Source organism: Tenrec ecaudatus, chromosome 6 (assembly GCF_050624435.1).
Source record: "Tenrec ecaudatus isolate mTenEca1 chromosome 6, mTenEca1.hap1, whole genome shotgun sequence".
In the NCBI taxonomy this organism is placed as follows: Eukaryota; Metazoa; Chordata; class Mammalia; order Afrosoricida; family Tenrecidae; genus Tenrec; species Tenrec ecaudatus.
In genome coordinates this window covers 38,734,872-38,756,874 of record NC_134535.1, presented here as the reverse complement: position 1 = coordinate 38,756,874, position 22,003 = coordinate 38,734,872, and the positions used below count along the sequence as shown (strand labels likewise).

The following is a 22,003-nucleotide window of genomic DNA, read 5'->3' as shown; positions in this document are numbered from 1 at the left end:
TGCATATATGAGGGAACTTCAAAAGTTCACAGAAAAATGGAACTGGAAGACAATGGAATTCTTCCATGAACTTTTTTTTTTTTCAGGGGATAGCGCGAACGCAGTCCCCCACTACCACAAATTATGCAGTCGAGTTTCCCACATTTGGGGAAATCGCAGGGGTCAGCACACCCGGAGTGCAATGGGTGAGCCTCGCCCTGGGAAAACCACCTTCGTGATCATGGTATCTCCCCTGCCAGGTAAGTATTCCATGAACTTTTTGAATCCCCTTAATATGGAACAGAACTTACTTTTAAAAAAATGACTATAGGAAAATCCTTCAGAGTAGTCAAAGACCAGATAAATATTTCAAAAACAATAACCTATCTCTGCACTTTTTTAGGGATTGGGAGAGATTTAGCATTTTAAGTTGCCTTCGTGTACATTTGTAATCTACAGTAAGAACATACTTTGCTATATTAAAATCCTCTTTACTCCTCCAAAGGCCAAATCCTATTTTCAGCTTGATAATTAAACTCATCGTATTCAGTGGATCTAGTTATGAAAGACTTTTGGTCATCTCAGGAAAAAAATGAAGGTCTGTTAGGATAAAGTATTAATATTTGCTGTCCCCCAAAAGAGATAAAGGCAGAAAGGTAGGTAAGTAAAGTCAGAGTGCCAAGCCTACAATGGTTATTCAGTGTCAATTCCATGTACGAGTAAGGGTAAAAATGAGTGAAAAAAATATTACTGTTGTAGTTGTCCAAACTACCAAAATTGGCACTATTTCTAAGAAATAGCATATTTCTTGGCACAAACTCAAAATATACATTCACTGATAATTACCTTAACATACACAAAACTAGCTGGTCATAAAAATTTTAGCTGAGGTCAAGGATTTCTTACCCTAATGAAATCAAAGAGGGAACTATGATAGTGACATAATCTGGTGTCAATTTAGGACTTGAGAGGATTAAGAGTGAAGGGGTGGAGTCTGGTCTGTCAACTGGATCATAGCCGATGAGGCTTTTGTGTGGGTATACCTTTCGCCTGAGAATTCTGGGGAATCTGGTTTTTCCTCTTCGGAGGCGGGAGAGAATCTCGACTCACTCGCTGAGAGACATTGCAGCTGATAAGACACATGGAACTACTCTACTGCCCTGAGCTGGAGGAGCCAAATGGACCTACCCTGAAGAAACCAGACCTCTGAAGTAAGAAAAAGCCTCATAGAGACCCTGCCAGTGCTGAGATGCTTACAACACTACTAGATCCAAAGACTTGTTACCCACTGGCCTGTGATCGTCCTGCATTCGGCATCTTTGCATGTGTAGAGGGAGCCTGAAGAGGACTTTATACATTGGTATCAGACAGACATATGGGCTAATCAGACTTATGGGCTTGGACTGGACTGGGCTGGGATGCTTTCTTAATGTACAATTATCCTTTATATAAAACTCTCTCATACACACGAGTGTCTATGCTTTTGCTTCTCTAGTCCACCCAGACTAACAAAGGAACGGAAAGAAATTACGAACCTGTGCATCTGCACCTCCTGATGCAAATAACTCCCCACCTTTTGAAAATGACACAGCAAAGACAGGTCCCTGAAAAATAAAGGGAAATAAAAAAAATTACTAAATGATACTTTCTCATGGCCAAGAGGATTATATTGACTTTTCATCTTAATTTATCTGTTATACTAAGACTGTACATTTGACCCAAAACATATAGTGGCTAGCAATTAATGCAGGCAGAGTAAAGAGAAATGAAGAACACAACTATAGTGAAACATAAATGATACTAAATTAAAAACAAATCAAAATAAGATTCATAAAAACAAGTGTTTCTTCTTTTAAGAAACGGCTTATACATGTACAAATCACAAAGAAATTTTGCTAAGGTTTTTTGACGTTGGACTTTATTTCATTTTAATCTTTCAGTGATTACTAGCCTAAACTGAATGATATAAATTTTTTAGTGGTAGGTATGAGGCTATATAAACAGGAACCTCAAACCTCCACCAACTACTATCACACAGGTAATAGTGAGCCATTAAAATGTTAACATGAGATTGATAGGAGGAAAGCTGTGATTGATGAAAAAAAAATCACATGCAAGATTACTTTGTTCAATTAAACTGGCATTCCATGATGCTCACCTTCCCGATATAATTGCTGAAGACAAAGCGGGTGCATAAGCAAATGTGGTGAAGAAAGCTGATGGTGCAAGGCTATCAAAAGCTACAGCGTCTGGGGTCTTAAAGGCTTGAAGGTAAACAAACAGCCATCTAGCTCAGAAGCAACAAAGCCCACATGGAAGAAGCACACCAGCCTGTGTGATCACGAGGTGCTGAGAGGATCACTTATCAGGCATCAGAGAACAAAAATTCATATCCTTATGTGCTCACCTCCCCAGTAAGATTGCTGAAGACAAATGGGTGCATAAGCAAATATGGTGAAGAAAGCTGATGGTCCCCAGCTATCAAAAGATACAGCATCTAGAGACTTAAAGGCTTGTAGATAAACAAGCACCATCTAGCTCAGAAGCAACAAAACACACATGAAGAAGCACACCAGCCTGTATGATCACGAGGTGTTGTAGAGATCAGGTATCAGGCATCATCAGAACAAAAAGTCTGAGAGGAAGTGTGGAAAAAATGAGGAGCTGATGCCAGGGGCTTACATGGACAGCAAATGTTTTGAGAATGATGAGGGCAATGAATGTACAAATATCCTTTACCCAACTGATGAATGTATGGATTGTGATAGGAGTTATATGAGCCCCTAATAAAATGATTTAAAGAGAAAAAAATATCACAACGGAATGAATGATGAATTGCAATGAGTATGAATGCTTGAAGGACAATTAGTTAGGAGGGTATTGTAATTTTCTAGGCAAGAGGTAATGAGAACTTGAAATTGAGCAATGACTGTAGAGTAAAATGAAACTGTACTTGGTGCAGTGGTAAGATATATAGCCTCATTTAGATCAATTTCTTTTAAAAAGATTTAGGCCTTTAATTTACAACATTGTAAACAGGTATTCACTGCAGATTTCAGAGGCAAATCATTGTTTGTCTCTAACTTGTCAGGCTAGAGCTGAGTTGAAAGCAGGTCAGATCCACTACAGCTTCAGACACATGGCATACTCTTCTGTATCCTTATATACTAAGGCTGGCTAGTAACTGGCTTCACTGAATCCAAGGCCAGGTTTGAGAGCATTCATGGCTTCCTCAATTTTCACCATCCCTGTGCTTGTTGCTGGCCGTGCCACTGGGCCAGAGGCTCAAGCATCCATTTGGCCCCTAACTTGTACAAGTAGGAGCCATTCTTGTTCCCTTGCCCAAGGTTAGGGATTCAAGTTCCATTTGGGCCAAATATGGCGACCAGCTGCCACACTGGAACTTGAACATCTCAGGATCTTTTAAACTGTCGGGAGACTTTCCGATGGGTTATCTTTCCATTCCGGGCACGCTCCCGCCTTAAGTTCCTCAAAAGCAAACACAATCCAGCAGAAGCCAGACCTAACTCTAGATCAATTTTTCAGACAAGATAAGAATTATTTCTCATCTCAAAAATAATATTAGTATATTTTTCTTGTTTTAGTGCTCTCAATCTATACACAAAATCTTTTGGAGACAAAAAGAATCTGGTATTTTTTTTCATTTGTGGGCTACTGGGGCCTTGTGAACACCTCCACCTCCATATTGGTCCAGCTCTAGGATCTGAAATTAGGATAAAAACTATCCACATTTACAATAGAAAACAAACATCTTTGTATGCTATCAATATTGTTCTTAACTAGAAAAAATGTTCTTCAATTCAATTTACCACTTAAGTCAGCTACTCATACCTTAAGACACCTATCTGGTGACCTGGACTAAAAAATTCCACTTTTGCGTAAATATTTTCCCCCATTCCCCCTCCCCCCGCTGAGATTTATGTTGAACAGTTTTCTATTATGTTTTGCTTATTTTCATAGACATTTCCATCGTTGGTCCCTTTTACTGGCCATATCTATTCAGTCTCCATCCATGGATACCATACTGAGTATGTCTGGGCGGGCTAGTTTCGATTTCTGCTTCTCACTAGCACAGCTGCAAACAGGAGAGCAAAGCCGGATGTCAGGCAGGATATATGAACGCAGACAGAGTTGCTTCTCCTCTAGATCTGAGCCCTTTCTATTTCTGGATATAAATTAAAAAAACTTAGGTAAAAGGAAGTTCCTCATGTTTTCCCCACCCCTCCACCCCGCAAAAAAATTAGAAGGGAAGGACAAGAAGATGCATTCTAAAAATTTTAAAGACGTTTAGATATTTACACCCAAGGGATAACTAGTTCATACACTTAAAAACAGGTTCTTTTTGAAAGTGTGTGTGTGTGTGTGTGTGTGTGTGTGTGTGTGTGTGTGTTTGGCGGGGGAGTCTGTTATCTAACAAGCTCTATAAAAATACCCCTCTTTGTCACTGGCAAGTAATTGAGAACCAAAATATTACCTTTCTAAAGGATAAAAATTTGTTATGCGAGAATGTGGCTTTTTATCTGTAGACAAATGGGCTTTCCAGAGCAAATCAGATTTGACCATCCAGTTGCAGTGACAATGCTAGGCATGGGCAAGCTTCCCTGTACAAAGTCTCAGAAGAAAACAGTGAAGGCCCGTGGGTAGGCGAGGAGGAAGGTGTTGGGCCATGCTTGCCAAATTTCTCCTTCCAAACTCATCAGTCACCTTAGTGAGCGAGGAAGGTAAGGGAATGAGGAAAAGCCAAGACGATCAGAGTTGGTGACACACCTCCACACGGGAGAAAGCTTAGCCACCAAAATGTTGGTGAGTCAAAGTTCAACTATATGACGATGAAGACAGCAGTAGAAAATGAATGGCAACTGATAAAAAGCCATGAAGATTTTGACAAGAATTATAATAATATCTAAGAGATGCTTTGAGAAGAGAAAATATAAATGTGTGTATATATAAAATAGCAATGTTTGCTACAGTTGGAAAAATAACAAATATAGCACAATGGGTTAAAACTTTAAATACGCATTATTTAAAAAGCAAAAAACGTAGTGTCAATACCGTATGTCCTTGAAGTGTATATATCAGCCTTCCTTCTAAGAGGTCCAGAATCTTCAGGGTCCCATCTGATGAAGCTGTGATGAGGTAGTTGCCCAAAGGATGGTATGATAAACTATTAACACCACCGCTGTGGACTGTAGAAAATAAAAGCAAATGTCAGACATCAGTTACTTTTGCACTGTGTTCTCAGGAAAAGTTTATATAACAATTCAGCTTCTCATCTGACCGTTTCCACACTAGCTAACATCTTCAGTGATGTTACGGAACAGTCTTCACCAGGGGCCAACATTCCCTTTGTGTTCTAACTGTTCTGCTTCCAGTGTGCCAGTTGCCTTGTCCCGCTTACCTCAGTGGTTCTCAACCTTCCTAACGCCGCGGCCCTGTAAGACAGTTCATGTTGTGGTGACCCCCCGCCCCACAACCATAACATTATTTCTGTTGCTGCTTCATAACTGTCATCTTGCTACTGTTCCGAACTGGGCGACCCCTGTGAAAGGGCTGTGTGACCCCCAGAGGGGTGAGACCGCTGCCGAGCTGCTGGTCTCCTCTTGTTTGTTGGGACCGCAGCCGCTCAGAGCACATCAAGCCTGTGTTTGCATGACAGTCTGATGGTTCCTCTACAAGGCCATAGTGAGGGGCAGTTTTGGTTCAAGGCTTAAAAAGTACCTCAGAGCATTAGACTCAGGGAGTCCTTTCGTCTCAACGGGTCTAATGAGTTTGGACTTTAAAGAAGTCGTGTTGCCTCCCACTCGCTCAGCTCTAGCTCCCGTGGCCCTGGCTGGATCAGGTGCAAGTACGGCGGCAGTGGCGAGGCGCCATCTAGTACTCTTCCTGGCCTCGGGTTACATGAAAGCTTGGCTTGGGCAGGCTAGTAGCCGTTTCTTTTCTGAGACTACTTCCTTCCGTTCTTTTTTACACGGAGACTTTGTTTCTTTCTGCTTCTTTTCTCTAGACAAGCGGAGGCCAACAGATCACAGATGCACCTCACTGGACGGCAGAACATGAACGCTGTGGGGCTAACTGACCCCGTTGTTCCATGTGACTAAGGTTCTGAGCCTTCAGGGAGCAGATTTTCAGTCTAAGGATGCACCTTTGTCCAATTAGTAATATAAAGCTGAAAATAATCACTGAGAGGCAGTGTGTCCACAACACCAAAACTCTACAGAGTGCCTTAAACAAGTGAGGTTTTCCACATCATGCAGCTTAAACTTCCAGCAAATGAGATAGAGTGTTTTGAAAAATAAATTGTTCTGTGGAACAATATATTCACGTTGGCCACATAAAGTGCTGGGCTGTCAACTGCACTGTTGAGGCTGACTGCTTCCATACGAATGCAGTCTCAGAAACCCTAACGTGCAGTTCTAGTCCATCCCACAGGGTCACTAGCGGATGGACTCAACTCAGTGACAATGGTTTGTTTATTATTGATTGAATATACGATCAGCAGAAGCAAGTGTTTATAAAAAGTATACAAACTGGCGTCAGTCAATGTAGTAACTCCTGATGCATTTGGCATTGAGAGTAAAGAGTGTATTTGGAGAAGGGCACCGGCTTCCCATGAAGTCTAATAATTCATTTCTGGTTAGCATCCTGCCAATAGGAGGCAGTACAACACAGTGCTCAAAAGTCTGCTCTTTTATACAACTGCTAACAGAACACCCCAAGTCAGTTCTAACAATTATTTATGCAAGTTACTTACCCTCTTTAAGTTTGTTTCTTTATCTTTCGAGTGGGTGTAAATAATACTACTTCTTATAAACCTCAGCCTCCCAATGGTGAAGTGCTCAGCTGCTAATTGAAAGCTCTGTGGTGCAAACCCACCAGCTGCCTCATGGGAGGAAGAGCCCTGCTGATCTGCTCCCGTCAAGCTTACAGCTGGAGACAGCTCTGCTCCGTCTTCCCACAATGCTATCAGTCAGAACTGACGTGAGGACACGCAACAATAACAGAAGTCGTGTTAAGGACGGAGCAGTGTCCTCTGCATAGTATATGCTGAATAAGTGACAGCTATTCTTATTATCCTCGGAGGCATAATGGATTATAAGTTGGGCCGCTAACTCTTAGGTCAGCAGTTTGAAAACACCAGCTGCTCTATGGGAGAAGCTGAGGCTTAAAGGCTTTTTTAAAAAATTATTTTATTGGGGGCTCATACAACTCATCACAATCCATCCATCCATCCATTGTGTCGAGCACATTTGTTGCCAGCATCATTTTCAAAACATTTTTTCTACTTCAGCCCTTAGTATCCGCTTCTCATTCCCCCATCCCTCCCCCATCATCTCTCCATCATGAACCCTTGAAAATTTATAAATTCTTATTATTTTTCCATGTCTTACACTGACCGATGTCTCCATTCACTCACTTTTCTGTTGTCCATCTCCTTGGGAGGGGGTTATAGATAGGTCATTGTGATCAGTTCCCCCTTTCTCCTCCCACCTTCTCCTTCCCCTCCTGGTATGGCTACACTCAATACTGGTCCTGAGGGGGTTTATCTGTTCTGGATTCCCTGTGTTTCCAGCTCTTATCTGTACCCGTGTATACGCTCTGGTCTAGCCGGATTTGTAAGGTAGAATTGGGATCATGATAGTGGGGGGTGGCATTAAAGAACTAGAGGAATGTTTTGTCATTGCTATACTGCACCCTGACTGGTTCCTCTCCTCCATGCAACCCTTCTCTACGGGGATGCCCAATTGCCTACAGACGGGCTCTGGGTCTCCACTCCGCACCACCACCCGCCACCCCCCCCCCGCCCAATTCACAATGATATGATTTTTTAATTCTGGGTCTTTGATGCCTGATAGCTGATCCTATTAACATCTCATGAGCATAAAGATTTATAACCTCAGAAACCAACCAAGGGGAAGTTCTACTGTGTATACAGGATCACTATGAGTTGGAGGCAACTCAATGGCAGCAAGTTTGGTTTTTCATTATGTTTATCATATATGTTAAGGAAGAGAAATGTGAACTTAAGCTAAATCCAATATAAACTAAGAAAATCAATCAATCAGTCTTTTAGCTTCAATACATTAGCAGTTGTTTTCTACCAGATATAAACCTATTTATGCTCACATAGCTCCTGATTTGGAATACAGAGTTAATTCTTATACCTGATCTCTCACAAAAAAAGGAAGGTAGCTAGAGTTTGAAAAACAACTAGTAACTTCTGTTTTTATAGCAGCTGCCAGCATTTTTCAGGCTCTTCACCAACCCTCCCTCCCCTCTGGCATCTGCCTCGGCTTCCCAGATCCTGCAGCTATTGAGGATGAACTGTTCGGTAGCTAGTCCAAAGGCATACTATGACCCCCATCATAAAGGCTAAACCACACTGAAGTATAGGCCGTCAGTTGAAGAGCTTTCCCAGAAGAGTTCACTGAGTTTATCCACTTCAGAAGAAGTTACCTTGATAATGCTGGAGTAATTTGTTCACTCTTATATCCCAGATTTTCACAGTATGATCAGAACCTGCTGAAGCTATGCAGGTACCATTAGGGTTAAAATCCACAAAATTGGCAAACCTAAAAAGATAATAAGATGGCCTAATATTAAAAATTTTCCTTAATATTATTCAAATTGGTATAATTAAATGATTCTTAGCAAGCCAACTCATAGACATACACAAAATAGTGATCTTACCCTACAGAATCTGAGAAATTATTAATACACTGCTTATTTGTGGTGTCCCAAATTTTAACAGTTTTATCCTCACTACATGATACAATTAGTCTTCCATCAGGTGAGAATCTGGAAAGTAGGAAAGAAGATTTTTTTTAATGAAAGACACCTGTCATTCACCAACCCCACCACATACAAACCAGGCCATTCATATTAAATATCAGAGACCACTGTTACCAAACCAAGCAGCAAAGTCTGTAAGGAAACTCTTTCCAACTAGTGAAAAGGAAATCACAACATGGAAAGGACCATTAAGATGCGAAAATATACACAAACCAAGTTTCTTTTTTTCCCCTTTATCTAAATGATCTTGTTTTGTGGTATCTGCCTTTAGGTTTTTTAGGCCAACTCTCCTCTTCCTCCATGCCAACCACTCTGGTGGTTGGGTTTTATAAAGCACCTATTTTGTTCTCTCGTCTATTTTTGTCATTTTCCGTGTTACTACCACATGACCCACACGAATTTTTCATGACTTGTCCTGTGTGTGTGTAAGAAAACGACTGCAGTGCTAAGAATTACAATTTAGTGAGATTGTAAGCAAAGGAATTCAGCTCCTCAGGACGGTAACTAATCTTGGACTCAAGGAGACCACAGAGAGCCAATGCATTGAAAAATAGGACAACTCATTTACATTAGACAAGAGTTCCTTCATAGACCTACGATTGACATGCTCCATTGTTTTCATGCTGTTTGTCCTTTTAAGATCTTTCCAAAGGCTCTTTTTTTTTAAACTGACTTTTTAAAAATATGATGGAAAAACAGAAGATCCAAAACAAATTTCAGACTATTAGGAGATCTAAGAACAGTATTTTTAATATTAACATCTTAATCATAGAAACGAATGTTGACAGATTTAGGTCAGAGAATGATGCTATGCCAATTCTAAGTGTAGTTTCCCTCTACGCCCGATCACTGTAAAGTCATCAACTGAGGGTGTGCATTACAATTGAAGGGTTTTCTGTTTTGTTCTCTCACTTTCTCCTTTTTGAAACTGATCTAAAAAATAATTCTTTCTGACAGAAACTCTGGATCTGGCATTTATATATTTACCACGTGAAAAAAGATACATTAAATGAAGCATGATTATATTGTGTGAAACAATAACCTTTAAAAATACAAGAATACATTTTCAAGGAAGAAAAATTCACCAAGGTTTTATAACAAATAACATTTGTTTTGTATTGAGGGACTTAAATTTTGTTCTTTTTAATTTTTCTTATTATAATACAACAATGTTTACTGCTTTCATGTGTTTAAAAACAGTAAACAGTTTATTGACATGTAACTCGCTTATCATAAATCCAGTGGTTTAATTAAGCACAGTCACCACAATGAATTTGAGAACTTTTTGGTTTGGGTACTCATTGTTATTAGGTCCCCAGTTACTCCCCACCTTCCCTAAGAAGCTCTTACTCTAGTCACCGGCGCTCTGTTTACACATCCTGGGTTTCACACAGTGAAAATTGTACCCGGAAAAGCCCAACAACAATAACAAAGTAAAACACAGAAAAGGCTCAATCTAACTGAACGCAGAAAAACAAACCAATGTTTTATTCATCTTTTCCTCTAGGAAATATTTAAGATTCAACTGTGAAGAGCCACACTATAGAATGCTCCGTTTTCCACAGCCTGAGAAAGTGCCCGGGCAGCACAAGTTATCTACCATCGGCTGCAGAACAACAAGCTCTGCAGTGCGAGCCCACTGACAGTGTGATAGATCAGTTTCATGTGGCCTTTCTACCCGTGGCTTCGTCATCCTGCTAGGCTCTCAAAGTTATCCTAGCGCCAAGCCTTGAGGGCAACAGACTGTGACAGAGCAGCGAACTAATAAAGAGGACCACGGGGCGGGCCCAAGCTGAGCTCCCAGCACTGAAGATATACACCGGAGAGAGTGGCGGGTCTGTCTACACCCCAGGGGTGTGAAACAGGAGGGAGAGAGAGAAAGAATGGACCTCATCATGGCCCACCAAGCCCCAGGCACGGTATCCCTGCTCGGACAACAGAGGATCGTAGGGCTGGCCCCATAAGTCACAACATTCCCTCACTGACCCATAGCACTACTGGGGACAGCACTGGAGACACTGTGTGGGAAGTGTGCGTGGTCTGCCCACACACAGCGGGGTGAACCGTGAAGGGAGTGCAACAGGGCAGCAAGGGGAGCAAAGGAACCAAGTCCCCGAGGAATCCTGAACACAGACTTCTGACTCTGGGGACCCGGCTTGGCACCTCATCAGACCCATTAGGAAAACACTTGTAAGGGTCAACAGACAGACCTGGAAATATGTATCGTTATTTTTTTTCTTTCACTCTATATCTGTTTATATAAGATAGGCAGGAGAAACAATCCTGAGGAGAAAACAACGGTACCAGCAGTCCTGGGTGGACATGAAAGAGGAGGGGGCATGGCCAACAAACTCAGGGATAAGGGAACAACAAGAGAACTAAAATTGATGGTGAGGAAGGGGTACAATGCTGGGTGGGGTTTGATGAAGTGCAATATATCCAAGAGGAATTACTGAGAGCCAAATGGAGGGTGAGCATGTTAGTGGGACAGGAGGAAGAGGAAAAGAAATAAAGGAAAGCTATTTATAGAGGTATAGCTATAGTCATATGCATATGTAAATCTATAAATTTATAATGAAAGGGATAGAGGCCAATGTTCATATATTTGTATGTTAAGTATTACGATGGCAGACAGACTTTGGGCCTCTATTCTGGGCCTCTCTAGACACAAGAGCACTTTGTTCTAATAACCTGGCACTCTTTGATACTCACCTTCCTGACATGATCGCTGAAGACAAAATGGGTGCATAAGCAAATATGGTGAAGAAAGCGGGTGGTGCCTGGCTATGGAAAGATGTAGTGTCTGGGGTCTTAAAGGTTAGAAGCTAAACAAGCAACCATCTCGCAGAGAAGCAAATAAAGCCACTTGGAAGAAGCACGCCAGCCTGTGCGATAATGAGGTGTCTGGGAGACCAGGTATCAGGTATTAAAGGATCCATAACAATTATATTGATGTGAAAGAGGGGGGTTGAGTGGAGAACCCAAAATCCATCTGTAGACAACTGGACATGCCCCCACAGAAGGGGTATAAGGAAGGGACAATTCAACCAGGTGCAGAATAGCCCCGACAAAACACACATCATTTCCCTAGTTCCTGAATGCTTCCTCACCCCACTGCCTCCCACTCCATGATTCAGTTCTACCCTACAAAGCCAGCTAGAATGGAGTACACACATTGGAACAGATAAGAGCTATCAACAAATGGAATTCAGGACAGGTAAAATCCTCCGGTAGTAGAGATGTCATGAGGGTCAGGGGATGGTGTGTGTATGTGTGTGGGGGGGGTTGTGGTGCAGGTGGGGGCGGGGAAATCCATTAAAAGGTTGGATATGTAGCCCCCCGGGAGAGGGATGAAGCTCTAACACTGAAACCTAATCAGACAGTGAGATACCGTGGCAGGAGAACCAGGAGACTGGCACAAGAAGGCACTGTAGGTTTTCCACGCACAAAACAAGGCAGCTACAGTGTGAATACCAAACCACCATGCAAGAAAGCTGAGTGCCTTCAAGCAGCAAGCTTGCTGGCAGTGAGACGCCTCCAGCAACTTCACAGAGCTAGGCTCACTGACCCAAGCCGAGGCCTAACACAGAAGGTCAAAAAGAATTGCCTGTGGGCATGTGTGAAAACAGGCTGCTCTGCCCCAGGAACTAGAGCCGTGGTGCCACTTTCCTCAGACTCCATAATTGTGCGTATTGCCTTGGAATTCTATGTAGCCACTACAATAAATTACTGAACCCAGCAGACAAGCGGAGTGCCATGGGAGGGAGGGAAGGATGGTATATGGTTGACTGGTGTAAGTCCTGGTCAAAAGTTTGGAGAGAGAAAAAGCTATCTCTGACCTCATAGGAATCAGCTTTAGTTGTTGATCTTGAGACCAGACACTCTCACTATGCCATTTCAGCCCGGCTGCGGAAGAAAAGCCTGGCAACCGGCTTTGGTAGAGAGAAAGCCAAGAAAATGCTATGGAGCAGTGCTACTTTGTAACACAGGGGTTGCTAACAACCCAGGGAGCAAAAAACCTTCTCCATATGCGATAAATCTCATTTACTATGTACACTTTCACTGAAAGCACAATAAAATGTTATTTCTAAACCTCCACATGAAAGCATCTGGGTAATTGTAAACTAACACATGGAACCAAATTTTGTTCTTAGAAGCCATCTTTAATAGCATTACTTAAAGTGAATATTTTAAATAACAAGTTATTTCTAAGAAATTAACTGAATCTTACAATTTGAGAAAGCAGTAAAGAGGAAAAATATTCAATGAACTCAAATGACAGCTACTAATAATGTACAAAAACACTCACCCCATGACATTATTGGCCAAAGCTCACTGCTATTATGTCATCACCATCATTACCCTGCTTACATTTCAGTGCATATTTTGTAATAGATGAGCTCTTACCTACAAGAACTCATTCACTCTTCAAAATGACCCCACAAAAGAGGTGCTCTCATTCATCTCAGTTGACAAACGAACAAGTGAGGCGTATAAACAATAAGTGACTGCTAGAGATGCAGTCGGTAAGAAGAGAAAGCCAGGTCTGGATCTGGAAGCCTGGCTCCACAGCCAAAGCCCCGCTTTAATTCTGACGGAAAGTCCTGCTACTGGCCAATTGCTCAGAGCAATGTCAACCACAGAAAGGTCTAAAAGAGAGAAAAAAATATGACAGAACATGCTCTTGAGAGGCTATGCAACCAGGCTCTGCATGACAGGCTAGCCTCCAGATTATCCTTTTAATAAATCTTCTAGCTAGCTAGCTAGCTCTGTGTGTGCGTGTGTTACCATAAACTATTAATAAAAAAGGAACGGTCTTGTCCTTGGAAAGTTTATTGAAAATTCATAGTTTATGTTCACTCATTCAACAATTTATAGAGCTACTGCCAATACGGGTACTGTCCTGACTGATGGGAATATAGTTTTGAATGAGACTAACAAGACCGCTGTCCTGAAGCAGGCAGGCATACAAATGATGTCATGTTAAATCCTGAGGAGAACAGGTAACAAAAAGATACCAACGAATCACCACAAGTTTCACAGCAGAACGTGCTATCGGGGCAGTTCCACCTTGTCCTACAGGGTCATTGTGAGTCAGCACTGACTCCATGGCAGTGGAAGTGAAACCCCAGGGATATGACTGACAATGTTCTCTAACATAAAATGGCAACGATGTTTCTGAGTGCAACAGAGACATATGAATGGATTTGGGGTTCCCACTTAATTCTAGCCCTAATCTAACAACAATTCATCCTTATGCTGTGGCTCTGTTGGAGGATCACCCTTATGAAGAGATGACTGAAGGCATCGGTGTCATGGCACAGAGGGTGCCTGGCTATCAGAAGGAACAGTCTGGGGTTCTAAAGGCTTGTCTTCAAACAAGCAGCCATGCAAGTGAGGCAGTACGTGGAAGAAGCACACCAGCCAGTGGATCCAAGGATTATAAATAATATAATCCAAATCTAAAGGAGGGAAGGTATCAGAACTTAAATTGTGAACACCTGCTTCCCTTTCGTATGTGAATGAAGTGGAAACCCCAAATCGATGTGAAGGGTCCACAAAGGGATGAAGCCTCTGGTGAGTCCTCTCTGATGGTAGATAAGGGATGAGAACACCGTGTTACCAGAGAACACTGTAACCTCTATTATGGCAGATGTACTAAGCTTAAAAGGCAATATACTTTATCACTTACTCTCCCTTTTGACCTATTTAAAAGTTGTTTCTGTGTACACATGGATTACGCCTCTGGTGAACCCCCTCTGACCATAAACCAGGGATACACACAGCCTTGCTATCAGACAGAACGCATTGGAAAGTGGATTATTGCAGATGCCGTTAGGTTAAAATTTTGTGCCTTATTATTTGATCTCTCTGATGATCCATTTTAAATTTGTTCTACTTTTTCATATTTTCTGCTTTCTTTTCAGTTGAGGTTTTAATCGGTCTTACTTTGTCATTGTTGTTAGTTTTTATTTATTTTGAATGCTTTTTAATGTTTGTCAGGAGAGACCAGTCCCTGGAAAAGGATATCATGTTTAGTGGAGTAGAGGGGCAGTGAAAAAGAGATCGACTGACGCCCTCAAGGAGACAGATGGACAGCAATGCTGCAACAATGGGCTGGAGCATAGGAGCAGTCGTGAGGATGGTGCAGGACTGGACAGTGGTTCTGTTGGACATACAGTCCCTGCGGGTCAGAACTAACTCTATGACAACAACAGCAACAACGTGTTTCTGTTCATGAAATCAAGACTACGTAAATCTATAATGCGTCACTGGATTAATGTTTCCTTGGGAACACGGCAGGGAAGATTGGTGGTGATGGTGGTGGGAGCAAGAAGAAAGAAGTGTTCTCAAACTGACTGTGGTGACGACTGTACAACTCTGCTCAATGTGAATGAACTACTGGATTTTATGATCTGTGAATTATATGCTAATAGAACTGTTTAAAAATGTACATTTAGGGAAACTTGTGAGTAAGAACAGCCAGCTAGCCATTCATCATGAGCAGGAAGGGCTACAGACTAGGGGAGATGTTCTGGAGCTGAGAAATTGAAAAGGATGGAAACCGGCTGTGTGGGTAGGAAAGACTGTGGCTGGGAAACGGGTTTCAGAGGGATGGGGACGGAAGCCCTTTGCCATCAAGTGAATGCTGACTCATAGTGGCCCTGGAAGGCAGAGAAGATCTGCTCCACAGGGTTTCCAACACTGTAAACAGGAAGGTTGCCACATATTTTCCTGTAGAGGATGGTGTGCTTCAACTGCAGACCTTTTGGTATCTGAGCACTTTACCATTGCACTACAGCTCCTAGAGGGAGAACAGGAGGACCAAAGGGGGCTTCAGAACAAGGCTGAAGGCGACTCTGTTCTCTGCATTAGATTCCCTGTAAATGATCTCTGTGTGTGTGTGTGTGATTTTAATTTTTTGTCTTTGGAAAGGAATGGGGAGGTGGGTGAGGGGAGATGCCGGGGAGTGTAAGATAAGCTATAATAATTATTTATAAACTATCAAGGGATCAGGGAGAAGGGGGGAGTGGGGAGGGAGGGGAGGGGAAAAAAAGGGAAACCGAGCTGATTCCAGGAACCCAAGTGGAAAGTGAATTTTGAGAATGAAGAGTGCAACGAATGTATAAGGGTGCTTTGCTCAATTGATGTATGTACGACTTGTGATAAGAGTTGTATGAGCCCCAATAAAAAGATTTATTAATTTAAAAAAAAGAAAGGATAAAAGTAAGGTTGGTGACTTGTTTCTTTTCTGCACTCTTTTTATTTTTAATTAGATATATTAAAAATAGCTTAGCACCCAAAAAAGTTTCTTTGTCCTAACTTCAACCAGAAAAAGTTAGTAAGTGGTCAAAGACCACCTAATTGAACTGTTAGTTTTAAGAAAGCTATGAGGATTTAAATTTTTACCAAGAAAGGAGATTTTAAAACTCTCTAATTCGGTCACACTCAATCCTCGTTTAACCCCAGCGGGTGTAGCACCAAGGCAGACATTCCATTACTCAGTAGTGACTGATGGATGAGCAGCCAGTGACTGCGGGTAAGGCGGCTGAGGGCTTCACTGAACTACTATTGAGTTCCCTGAGATGTATTTGCACTCATTTGACCTTTTTTCTGGAAAACTGGTTCACATGTCCTTGACGGTAGCTCAAGTTATATAACAGGAGTTCTTAATCTTGGAATTTATAGAATTTCTGAAGCTGTATGTTCGATTTTATTTGTATGTACATTGTCATCAGAGAACCAAAGGGTTCATTGGGAACCATAAAATGTTTTTAATTGTATTAAGAAATTAATAATTTTCTTTAGATACATCTTACCATTAGAGCTAGTATTCTATAAAAACACATTTTCAGAACTCTGGGGACCAGAGTACGTACGCACTGTCCCATTTCTGTTAGAAGCAAACCATTAGTTAGCGGTGCGCTGAGGCCAGTAGCAGCTCACTCGGAGAAACTAGTACAAGTCAGGCTGCACAAGACACACACAGAGTTCTGTGTTCCAGAGCCAGGGCTGTACCTGCCAGTTATTTAGCCTTGGGAAACGAATAAGTACTCTGGTCCTGGCTTTGTATCTGTATAATAATAAATGAGTTGGGATTATATTCAGACTTAAAATATTCACACATTCATTTAAAAGAAACAAAACAATAGGAACAATAATAATCTTTTTAAAACGCCAGCAGTAGCAGTCTGAGCTTGGTTTGATAGGATTTGGTGTTTACGTACTGAAAGTGAACTTCATGGTAATAAACAAAACGTTTAGGATGTTTAGTGTTGGCCACCGATGGACGACAAATAGAAAGTTTACTGTAAGCACAGGACTCATTCCTACAAATTCGGGGACAGAAAAAGCAGAATGAGAAACATCTAAAAAGATAAACGAAGTCAAGAAACCTATCCATTACTTTTGGTCACTTCCCTGGTGGGAAGTACTATGGAAGTACCCTTGCGTATTATAAGTACTTCACAGCATACGTACTGTGTATACGACGTAACTGCCTAATACTACTCCATCGCAGTCTAAGTACTTCGTGTACTACTCCACAGAATGAGTATTCTGGAAAGAGATACTCCTGTATATCTTGAACACACTTCCAACTCAACAAGTCCAAATCTGACCTCAACAACTTCCTCTCCCGACTGCTCCTTCTCCAGTGTTCCCTTTCTTAGTAAAGGCTCCTCAAGCCATCCTCGAATTCTCTCTCTCCTCCATTTCCACACCAAACTCACTGCCATTGAGTCCATTTCGATTCATACCAAAGCTACAGGACAGAAGGGAAGTGCCCCCTTGGGGTTTCCTTGATCTTTAAGATCGTCATGGGCTCAGGCAGCATCACCTTTTCCCTTTGGAGCAGCTGGTTGGTTCAAATCGCTGACCTTGTTTGTGGTTAGCGAGCAAACACATAGCCCACTCAGCCTTCAGCCCTCTTCCACTTCCACACACTCTCATCTATTCCTGGGCGCTGTGTTGTCACACCACAGTGGGCCCTGTTGTCGTCTACCTTCCACAAGCCACAGAGGTCTTTATCTCTCAGCGGAATTGACTTGATGGCAGTGAGTAATTAGAACAAATCAGAACATTTTCTGCTGTCGCCCTGCAGTGGTTTCACCTTTGCCTTGGGGCATACGCACTGCTGACCAGGTTCTCTAGGACTTGCCCTGCAGCCATCTGCTCTTCATCATTCCCCTCTTCTGGCAGCGTGTCCTCTCAGTACAGTATTCCCAATGCCTCAGGCACCCATCTCGGCCTCTTGATTTCCTTCACTTTTACTCATCTTTCAAGTCTAGATTCAAAGTCACTTTTTCATGAACCTTATCCCTGAACCGCCTCCACCCACTAAGTTAGCTCCCTAGTACATGCTAGCCCTTTATTATTAAACACTTAAATCACTGGCACACCACATTTACAACCAAGGGTTCTATATTTGCTTCCTTGGTAGAATATAAGTTCCAAGAAGAGAGAGATCGCATCTGTCTTATTCACTGCTATATTCCCAATCAAGGAGTAGATCCTTAAAAAATACCTAGTAAATAACACATGCTTTAAGGGTGTGGGACTAGTTTAGTATTAGAGCCAATGAAAGCTCATGCTTAAAACTCTTTGCAATTCAGATGGTCCAAAGGTTAGTTAGCACTGCCACAACGGAAACTTAAAGGGATAAGATTTCTCCCTAAAATGAATGCTGGAAATGCAATAGCTAAGTGTTATCTACATTAATTATTAATAAGCATCTCAAACAAGAATGCTTCTTAGAGGCAAGGTTGGTGAGACCTCATCTGACACACTCTGGACATGCTGTCAACAGAGACAGGTTCCTGGAGAAGGACAGCATGCTTGGTAAAGCCAAAAAGAGCAAAGCCCCAGACACGATGGGCTGACACAGCGGCTGCAACAACGGGCTCCAACCTAAGAACAGTTGTGAGGATGGCACGGGGCTAAGTAGCGTTTCATTCTGCTGCGCAGACTTGCTGAGTCAGAACTCACTTGACAGCACCTAACAGTTAACAGTAATTTTAAAAAGTAGTTTTATTGGCATATATTTCATCAACCATATAATTTAACCATTTAATATTTAGAGAAGTTGAGCAATTATCACCACAATCAACTTGAGAATATTTTCTTGATATCCTCATTGGTTTTAGCTCCCCGTTTCCCCTCAGCACCCCCCTGCCACCACCCTTGGTAATTACTGATCCAGTTACTATCTCTGTAGATTTGCCTATCCAGGATTTCATATACAAACAAAACATAAACAGGAAACAAAACAAACATACCCCCCCAAAAAAAATCCCAAACGACAATGTCTAGACAAAACACAGAAAAACTTCAATCAAAAAGAAAGCAGAAAATATTGAAAAATGCAGCAACTTTAAAATGGATCAAAAGCGAGATCAAATAATAAACCTAATCACTACATCTGCCATAATCAACTTTACAATGTTATCTGTCTGAGAGAAAGACTCCTCAACTCCCCAGACACACATTCAGAGATGACGGAAAAGTTAGTTATGTGTAGACCCAGCAAATAGGTTTTGGACTTCCACTATTATTGATAGTCTTCTGTAAATCAGGCGTTTACAACTTAAACTCTGATACCACTCCTTCCTTTAGATTTAGATTATTTATGATCCTTGGATCACACTGGCTGGTGTGCTTCTTCCATGTAGACTTAGTTGCTGCCTCACTTCAATGGCTACTTCTTTGAAGACAAACATTTAAGACCCTAAATACTATTCCTTCTGATACCAGGCATTACCTACTGTTTTCAACATGTTTTACTGTAACATCCATATCATCGTCAGCATTCTCTTCATAAGTGCAAATACTGAACAGGGCCATATCATATTAATGAATTGTTCTTAGACTGACTTATATAAATCCATTCATATAAGGGGGTACCCTGCAAAACCCCCAATTTAAAAATAAATGCTACATATTTAAATTTATTTACAAAACAACCTTATCACCTTCAAAGTACTCTACGATTCCATTCTTGGCAACATTTTTCAAGCTCATCTGTTTGGATGGTATGTTAGTCTGAGTAGACCAGAGAAACAAAATTCATAGACTCATATGTATATAAGAAGAGGTCTATATATAAGAGTAATTGAATATTAAAAAAACATCCCAGCTCAGTCCAGATCAAGTCCATAAGTCCGATATTAGCCCATATGTCTGATACCAATCTATAAATTCCTCTTCAGATTCACGAAACACATGCAATGATGCCAAATGCAGGAAGGTCACAGGGCAGTGGATGGAAGTCTTGTTTCTCCAGTATGTTGGAAGCATCTCAGCACTGGCAGGGGTCTGCATGGAGCTCCTCCAGCTCAGGGCACTAGCATAGTTCCATGTGTCTTGTCAGCTGCAATGTCTCCCGGGCGGGGGGGAGGGGGGGGAGGGGGAGGAGGAGGAGAAGAGAGAGAGAGAGAGAGAGAGAGAGGAGGAGAGAGGGAGGGAGAGGGGGAGGGAGAGGGAGAGGGAGAGGGAGGGAGAGGGAGAGGGAGAGGGAGAGGGAGAGGGAGAGGGAGAGGGAGAGGGAGAGGGAGAGGGAGAGAGAGAGAGAGAGAGACTCCTGCCTTCAAGGAGTTCTTAGAATCCTTAGGAGAAAGCCACACCCACACAGAGGCCTCATTGGCTATGCCTTGATTGACAGGCTAAACCCCACCCCTTTACTTCTAATCCTCTGAAATTGGCAAACGATTATATAACTACCACGGATGGCTGACTTCCCTGGTTTTTTTCTTTATGTTTTCTATTACCAAATTCCTGTCCTATCATGTCCCTTTTCATGTGCAGAAACAAAAGCAAGTCACACGACGTGAGGTCAGGTGAGTAAGGTGTGTGGGGCAAGAGAAGCATGCTACTTTTTGCCAAAAACTGGTGCACTGAGATGGGTGCGTGAACAGGTGTATTGTCATGGTGGCAAAACCAGTCCAACATATGCTACAAATCAGGCCCTTTTTTGTTGCACATTGTTATGCAATCTTTTTAGAACCTCTAAATAGAAAGCTTGATTAACAGTTTGACCAGATGCTCTATCCCCTCACATAAAAAAAACAAAACAAATGAGCATTGTCTTGATCTTGGATTCCACTTGATGAGCTGTTTTGGGGTGATGTGCTGCTGGCATCTTCCACTGGCTTGATGGATGTTTGCTTTCGGGGTCATAAGAAGAGCACCATGTCTCATCACCAGTAATGACCTTAGGAAAAAAAAGTCAGGGTCCCTTTGGAGTGGATCTTTCAAAGCACGGCATGTTAACACTCAACGATCCTTGTCCTGGTCAGTCAGAACCGGAGGCACAAATTTCACAGCGACCCTTCTCATTCCTATATCTTCCATTAAGATTTGCTGAATCCAGCTCCAAGGTAGTCCAGAATCTTCCCCATCTCTTCAATGGTCCATAGTTGGCCTTTGAGCACACAGAATTTGTGCACAAATTCTGTCAACACTTTTGACCATTCAGGAAGTTGACGGATGTCCAGAGTGAGGATTGTCATCAATTGATACTTCACCTTTTTTGAAATGAGAAAACCACGTATACACTTGAATTTTTCCTATAGCTCTGTCCTTGTAAGCTGTATTCAATATCACAAGTTTCAGCAGCATTTGTCCCAAGCAGGAAACAAAATTTCACAGCGCACACTTTTCTCTTAAATTGACCATCACAAAAATGAGGTTTGAACAAAATTGCTTTTACAAAAAAATCCACTGTGACCAGAGAAACCCTTCCTAGGTGACACCACTGGTGCACTAACTTGGAGAGAGTTACTTGATGCTCACCTGAAGGGAAATCTGCATACTGGAGCTTTTTTCCCATTTTGGGGGGGCAGCCCCTTGTATCTCTATGGTTTACATATGTCTGTGGTTCACTTTAGAAACATCATTATCTTTTCATGATAGAGAACATTATTAATCATCTTCTGAGCTATAAGGCAATTATATTGATGGTGTCATTTACATAGCCAATGGTATAAATAGAAAACACTGTTAAGAAAAGGAAATTATAAAAGTATAAGCAGATTTAAGATTGTAACGCATGAGTTGTTGACTTGTACAGATTAAGCTCTTAAGTAACTGGACACTATCTGCACAAACAATGGGGCTGCTGGTAGGGAAACTTTCATTAACACTCATTCACAGAGACAGATCCATGCCTACTAAAATCATACATGTAATAAGAAAATAGGAGGACATTAAAATAGTT

At 41.8% G+C, this 22,003-nt stretch overlaps 1 protein-coding gene and 1 non-coding gene across 5 annotated transcripts in view; both read right to left on the bottom strand.

The window, feature by feature from the left end:
• Nucleotides 1-22,003, bottom strand: part of POC1B (POC1 centriolar protein B) — a 120,439-nt gene that overhangs the window by 51,009 nt on the left and 47,427 nt on the right. For all 4 annotated transcript variants that reach the window (XR_012784893.1, XM_075551196.1, XM_075551194.1 and 1 more), the window contains 4 exons: nt 8,689-8,796; nt 8,455-8,570; nt 5,053-5,186; nt 1,515-1,583 (listed from right to left, as the gene is read on the bottom strand). Coding sequence is in view for 3 of the 4 variants with exons in the window: in XM_075551196.1 (XP_075407311.1) it covers nt 1,515-1,583; nt 5,053-5,186; nt 8,455-8,570; nt 8,689-8,796 (427 nt within the window). In the remaining variant the exon portion in view is untranslated. The remainder of the gene's footprint in view (nt 1-1,514; nt 1,584-5,052; nt 5,187-8,454; nt 8,571-8,688; nt 8,797-22,003) is intronic.
• LOC142452042 (U1 spliceosomal RNA) lies at nt 84-247 on the bottom strand. Its single transcript, XR_012785107.1, has one exon. It is a non-coding gene; the product is annotated as a U1 spliceosomal RNA (small nuclear RNA).